The sequence below is a fragment of the Mustelus asterias genome, chromosome 21 (genome assembly GCF_964213995.1).
Source record: "Mustelus asterias chromosome 21, sMusAst1.hap1.1, whole genome shotgun sequence".
Classification (NCBI taxonomy): Eukaryota; Metazoa; Chordata; class Chondrichthyes; order Carcharhiniformes; family Triakidae; genus Mustelus; species Mustelus asterias.
In genome coordinates this window covers 77765190-77772272 of record NC_135821.1, presented here as the reverse complement: position 1 = coordinate 77772272, position 7083 = coordinate 77765190, and the positions used below count along the sequence as shown (strand labels likewise).

The window sequence follows — 7083 nt, the reverse complement described above, 5'->3', positions numbered from 1 at the left end:
TTCAGCCACTGATTATACAATTATACAATTAACATCTCACAAACTATAATAAGATATCACAAACCTTAGAACCAATTCAGATGTACTTCTGGCTTCTGACTAACCGACTCCTTTTCAGTTGTCTGTCTTCACCAAACAATATCCTGTTCTAGTCCCTGTTTCATCTGTTCCTTTAACTTCTGGCTTCCTGGGAGCTCTTCTTCATTTCTCTAGTTTCCTTAACTAGCTGTCTTTAACCATTGCTCTATTGTATGGATTTTCTTCAAGCAAAGCAAAGAAAGATGTTTCCCTCTCTAGCTACCTGTCACTAACTGCTGGGAGTTCAGTTAACAACAATCACAAAAAGCCTTTCTACCCTAAAAGTGACCCTGGCTGCTAAGCAACCACTCTTTCCTTTGCCAAACCTTTATTTACTTTTCAGGCTGTAAACCTGACCCAACCCACCACCACCACCACACCCACCCCCCTCCCCCCCCACGCACACACACATACAGACACACACATGCAAACAACTTTGTCTAACATGAATCTAACTAGAGTTTTACTCTTCTTACCCCGAACCACTAAATTAAACCTACTTAAACCTATAGCTTATTTTTAATATTTGACAATACAAATTTAGATCACTTAAAACTACTTCTGTTTTCCTGATGAAGGTCACACACGTGCCTTCAGGAAGACCAAGTTCACCATTGTAGCAGCCCTACTTTGTGCAGCCTCCATCTTAGTGCGATCCTCCTCACTACTGCTGTCTGCTGGGGGAAAATTAAACTACAATTTTTAACGAATGATTGGTACTAATCACATCGAGGTTTGGTTAGTGCCAGAGAAAAGAACATGCATTCGGCATCAACACTAATCACACCTCGTCATGGAGAACATTTAGCGAAAGAGTAAAATTCCCTCTATTCTTAAATAATCTGTTTCAGCCCCACTCTCAATGGAGTGGCCCAATAAATCTTCAGTGTGACATTTAAGCATTTTCCACACCAGCGTGTGTGAAAGGAGTTGTCTGTTTAGTCCAGAATGACGGCTATTTTTGTGCTAAAGATTTTGCCCAGAGGAACTGGATTAAAACTGGGCAAAATTCTCCTCACATGGCACATTTACAGCTAATGGACAAAGGAAAGATTGGATCTGTACTTTGATCCCAGAGATGAAAGGCCATGAGTTAACCCAATTGAAATACATTTATTCTTAAATTTCTGCATTAAGCACAATATATAAATGGTATAAATTAGAACCAACAATTCAAAGGTTTGCACCTTGCTTCAAATCAAATGCTGATCACAAATTGGAAATCAAAGTGGTTTTGTGACACAAAGAAGGAAACGTTACTCAAAAAAGCTTCCTCTTCTGTTGGTAAGTTTCAGTTGCCGGTAATACTATGTTCGTTCAGTGCAACAATAGTTTTTGCTGAACACTGTCTTTAAGGTATCAACAGGTACTGTTGCTACACTCTTCGAAGTCTGTTTCCTACAAGCATGGCTGGTGAGAATAACCACACACTCCTGGCGGAAAGCAGACGATGCAGAGCTAAAGAGCCAAAAGTTTATCGCAGAATTAAACCATTGGAGCATAAACAAGATGTCCGGTATCATGTTTGTCATCGTGTTGTAATCAAAATAATTCACTCCACCAAAGTCGTCTGGCAGACATTCGGAAATGAACCTGGGGAGACCGAGAGCAACAGCCGTAAATGAGACAACCAGCAGAATCTGAAGAGACTTTTTAATTTTTATCCTGGTGAGTTTGAAAGTTGTGTTCTCGAATTCTGAATGAATCTTGGTTTTTGCGTATAACCGATAAGCAATCAGGATACTGAAGATAAGGATTAAAAGATAAGGAATACCGCCAGATATCACCGTCTGCAGCCAAATAATCTTTGGGAAGTGTGTATTGTTGAACAGGGCACATTCTCCATGCCAGTCACTGGTGTAATTCATTAAAGTGGATCTGTTTGATGCAGATGTTCTTCTTACAAATTTATTCATCAAGAAAGCCAGGAATGCCGATATGTAGGAAAGGATCACGACAGTTGCCACTGCCCACAGAGCATTCTTTGGTTTAGTTATGTGGTACTTCAATCTTTTATTGGTTAAAACGATGTACCTTTCGATGGTGAACGCCATGATAATCCAGACTGAGCACAGAATGGTGCCATATTCTAAAATGATGGATATGCACCACCAAGGTGTATAGACCCAACTGGCATTTGGGCCCAGCCATAACTTGGTCAGATTCAGAATAGCTGCCCAGATTAAGCAGACGCTGTCCGACACAGCCAGTGCAGTCAAATAAATGGTTGTAGTTTTTGAGAAACTGCATGCTCGATGACAGATTATATAAATCGCAAACAAATTTCCTTCAAACAAATGAGAAACACAAATAGGTTAATATCAGTCCAAAAGCATGGTAACGAAACTAATTATCATTCTATGAGTGATTCAGTATTTATTGCAGAAGAGAAAACTGGATGCTATTGAATTCTAAATGAGTGGCTTGCTCTTAATCTTATCAAGTTGTTGATCTGTGACTCACAATTCAAACTTTCAATATGACTCTTCAAAAAATAACCCCCTCGTGCTGACTCGGAGCACTGGGCTCTTTATTTACAGAACCTACTCCTCTCTCAGGTAGCCTGGGAGCTATTCCCCATTGTAAACCCTCCGAAACAGATTGTCTCAGATTGAGACACTTGATTGTCTGGTACCCAATCTCACTGACACTGACTGGAGTGAACTTTATCAGTGCAAAGCTGCACACCTGCTAAGTAGAACGCTTTGCCGCAATGTGACATTCCTATCTGGGAAGCAGGTAAAATGGATTGTAGTTATCGCCCCTCACTGCAAACACACCTGCAAATACCTGCTCAGCAGTGGTGGAGTTGATGACAGTCCCCACTGAAGGGAATCGGAACTGACTCCGCAGAGGGAAGAGATTTGAGATCGGATGAAAAAAGAAAAGTTTATTTATTCGTGTCACAAGTAGGTTTACATTAACACTGCAATGAAGTTACTGTGAAAATCCCCTAGTCATCACACTCCGGCGCCTGTTCGGGTACACTGAGGGAGAATTTAGCATGGCCAATACACCTAACCAATACGTCTTTGGACTGTGGGCGGTAACCGGAGCACCCGGAGGAAACCCACACACACAGACACGGGGAGAAAATGCAGACTCCGTACAGAGAGTTACCCCAGCCGGAAATCGAACCCGCGTCCCTGGCACTGTGAGGCAGCAATGCGAACCACTGTGCCACCGTGCCGCCCTAAGTTCAAAGTATCATTCGGATGTGAATTCCCAGAATACCCAGCAGGCGATGCTTCATTTAATTTAAGTTTACAAGCAAAGTGATTCATCTCCAATGAAATTTTCATAAATGCTGAAGTGCCCACTGTTGTCAGAATAAAATTCCTATAATAAAATTTTCAATTGCGTGTCACAAGGTCAATTGAACTGGAGAATGTCCTTCAGTAAATTGATCAGATCCTTCTAGAATATTAACCCTCGCTATCTCCTTGCAATAGATAAGGTGAACAATTGGGAGATTTTTCCCAGGGCAGAAATGACAATTACAAAGGGGCACAAGTTCTTGATTAGTAAGTTTGTGGACGAGACAAAGGTTGGTGGATTTGTGGATAGCGATGAGGACCATCAGAGGATACAGCAGGATATAGATCGGTTGGAGACTTGGGTGGAGAGATGGCAGATGGAGTTTAATCCGGACAAATGTGAAGTAATGCATTTTGGAAGATCTAATACAGATAGGAAATATACAGTAAACGGCAGAACCCTTAGGAGTATTGATAGGCAGAGGGATCTGGGTGTACAGCTACACAGGTCACTGAAAGTGGCAACGTAGGTGGAGAAGATAGTCAAGAAGGCATACGGCATGCTTGCCTTCATTGGCCGGGGCATTGAGTTTAAAAATTGGCAAGTCATGTTGCAACTTTATAGTTAGGCCACACTTGGAATATAGTGTTCAATTCTGGTCGCCACACTACCAGAAGGATGTGGAGACTTTGGAGAGGGTGAAGAAAAGATTTATCAGGATGTTGCCTGGTATGGAGGGCATTAGCTATGAGGAGAGGTTGGAGAAACTTGGTTTGTTCTCACTAGAACAATGGAGGTTGAGGGGCGACCTGATAGAAATCTACAAGATTATGAGGGGCTTGGACAGAGTGGGTAGTCAGAAGCTTTTTCCCAGGGTGGAAGAGTCAATTACTAGAGGGCATAGGTTTGAGGTGGGAGGGGCAAAGTTTAAAGGAGATGTTTGAGGCAGGTTTTTTACACAGAGGATGGTGGGTGCCTGGAACTCGCTTCCGGGGGAGGTAGTGGAAGCAGATACGATAGTGACTTTCAAGGGGCTTCTTGACAAATTCATGAATAGAATAAGAATAGAGGGATACAGTGCCCAGAAGGGTAGGGGGTTTTAGTTCAGTCGGGCAGCATGGTCGGTGCAGGCTTGGAGAGCCGAAGGGCCTGTTCCTGTGCTGTACTGTTCTTTGTTCTAAGAGCGAGCAAGCAGCCTAACAGCTCATTAAAATTCTGCAGTCCTTCGAGAATGCACTGGGCTATCGGTCAAAATTATATCTCCAAATCCTGCCAGGAGGCTGAAACACCATAGCTCTCTCACCCAAAGTGAAGAGTCCTACCAATAAAGCCCAGATGACCACCAGCCTTTATTCCTGTGTGAAAGGCCACCATTGCTCATCTAGAAGCAGGGTTTAGTTTTCTGTTTATCTCACTGTGCCATACTGCCTCACCGGAATGGATACCGGCTTCCTGAGCTTGGGTACCTGCCAATCCTGATTTATAACTGGTTGTAAGTAGAGATGAGAAACAGTCCCAGGTGATTCTCTCTCAGAACTTTCTCCTATCCGGGGGAAGAATCTGGCCTTTGAATATTGCTCGAAGGAAGCTTTGCTCAGATAACTAAAATAAATAACATGAACTGAATTTCAAGCACTCAACCACATCCCAACAGCACCCTGTATGGCAATCAATTTGAATTTCACCTTATCAGTTACATTTCTACAGCATATCACACTTTTAAACACACTTTTAGCTCACTTCACTGACTGAGATTTTTTTAAATAATGCATGTAGGTTTGTTTCCATTACACAGTTTTAGTGAAACTACAGGGTGAATAGAGCTCGCTACAGACATCTGCCCATTATTCTTTTCAGAGTGAATAGTAAATTACACAAATCCTTGTGTCCTAACAATAGCAGGAGTACAAGAAGAAGAGATAAACTTGCATTTATACACCGACAGGACGTCCCACAGTGCTTTACAGTGAAATACATTTCAAAATGTAGTCACTGTTGTAGCTTAGGAAACATCACAGCCAATTTGTGCACAGCAAGATCCCACAAACAGCAATGTGACAATGGCCTGGTAATCTGTTTTAACAGTGTTGAATGATGGCTGAACATTGATCAGAACACCAGCGAGAACTCCCCTGGTCTTGTGAGAAATAGTGCCGTGGGATCTTTTACCTCCACCTGAGAGAGCAGGTGAGATCTCAGTTTAACACCTCAACCACAACTGCAACAGTGCAGCACTTCCTCAGTGCTGAATTGGAGTGTCAACCCAGATTTGTGCACCTGAGTCCTGGGGTAGGACTTGAACCTTTTGACTCTGAGGTGAGAGTGCTACCAATTCCGGCATGTTGGTGCTTTTGCAATTATTATCGACGCTTTCATTTCTTTCCAGCTTGCTCTAAAATTTACTTTTTACATTCATATGACTCCTTTATATTTTAAAAAAAATTTCAAATTAAAGCCAAATAATATAAGGATTGTTTTAAGATTTAAGAAACAAATTTAAATATATCAGCTGACTTGCGAGAAAGCAGTTGCATTTTCAAGACAGCTTTGGTGTTCCAGATGCATCACTGGTACCACATTCACTTTTCACTTAGCTTAAACTCAAATATAATTGCCCAACACTTCAAAACACAAACAGCTGAATTTAAACGGTACATTACAGAAAAGAGATAAAAGAAAATATTTATACCTGGAATTCCAAGAGCACATAACGCTATGTAATATACTTTCTGAAGCTCAATGAATGGTTGTCCCAATATATTAATCATCTTTTAATAAGATAACTTTTCTGATATATTCCACTGCAGTTTTTGGCTTGAACCTATCATGTGTAAATCTCTTCAGTAGCACTGATTCAGTACTGTAGCTGTTAACACTTTGATAAAACCAGTACTGTTAATGGGTTTCTTGTCAGATGTAAAGTCCCCTCCTACTCATTTTTATTGGTGAATACTGTTTGATTTTATGCTACGTATGAAATAACTACATCATTGCGAGTGACACAATAATCAGTTCCAGCAGGCAGGATAGGATTTATCCTTTATTGGCTGAGACAGATCAGTGCAGATGCAAAGTCAGACTTGTTTGTAAAAGGTTTGATTTTCTACAGCTCCTTTCACAGCTTCCGGATTTCCCAAAGTGCTTTACAGTTAAAGGAAGACTTCTGAAGTTTAGTTATTGCTGTATTATAAGAAACACACTGCCCTATTGGAGCATAGCAAGCTCCCAGAAATATCACTGAGATATTAACCAGCTAACCTGTGTTAATGATGTTAGTTGAGAGAAACATATTCACCAGGGAAACCCCCTTACCCTTCTTCAAAATTGTGCCACAGGATTTTTTACAGCTAAATTTGGGGCGGCACGGTGGCACAGTGGTTAGCATTGCTACATCACAGCGCCAGTGACCTGGGTTCGATTCCTGGCTTGGGTGACTGTCTGTGTGGAGTTTGCACATTCTCCCCGCGTCTGCGTGGGTTTCCTCCGAGTGCTCCGGTTTTCTCCCACAGTCCAAAGATGTGTGGGTTAAGTGGATTGGCCATGGTAAATTGCCCCTTAGTGTCAGGGGGACGAGCTAGAGTAAATGCATGGGGTTATGGAAATAGGGCCCGGGTGGGATTGTGGTCGGTGCAGACTCGATGGGCCGAATGGCCTCCTTCTGCACTGTAGGATTCTATGATTCAAATGAGAGGGCAGACTCATAACCACTGACTCAAAAAGAACATTGTGACCACTGAGCCAACCTAG

At 42.0% G+C, this 7083-nt stretch overlaps 1 protein-coding gene across 1 annotated transcript; it reads right to left on the bottom strand.

Moving 5' to 3' along the window:
* Positions 1–662: 662 nt before the first annotated feature.
* On the bottom strand, positions 663–6208 carry LOC144508992 (putative G-protein coupled receptor 139). Its single transcript, XM_078237212.1, has 2 exons — positions 6026–6208; positions 663–2365 (listed from the first exon to the last, which is right to left on the bottom strand). The coding sequence occupies exons 1-2, from the start codon at positions 6102–6104 to the stop codon at positions 1386–1388; spliced, it is 1059 nt and encodes a 352-aa protein (XP_078093338.1). The 5' UTR covers positions 6105–6208; the 3' UTR covers positions 663–1385.
* Between the last annotated feature and the right edge of the window lie 875 nt (positions 6209–7083).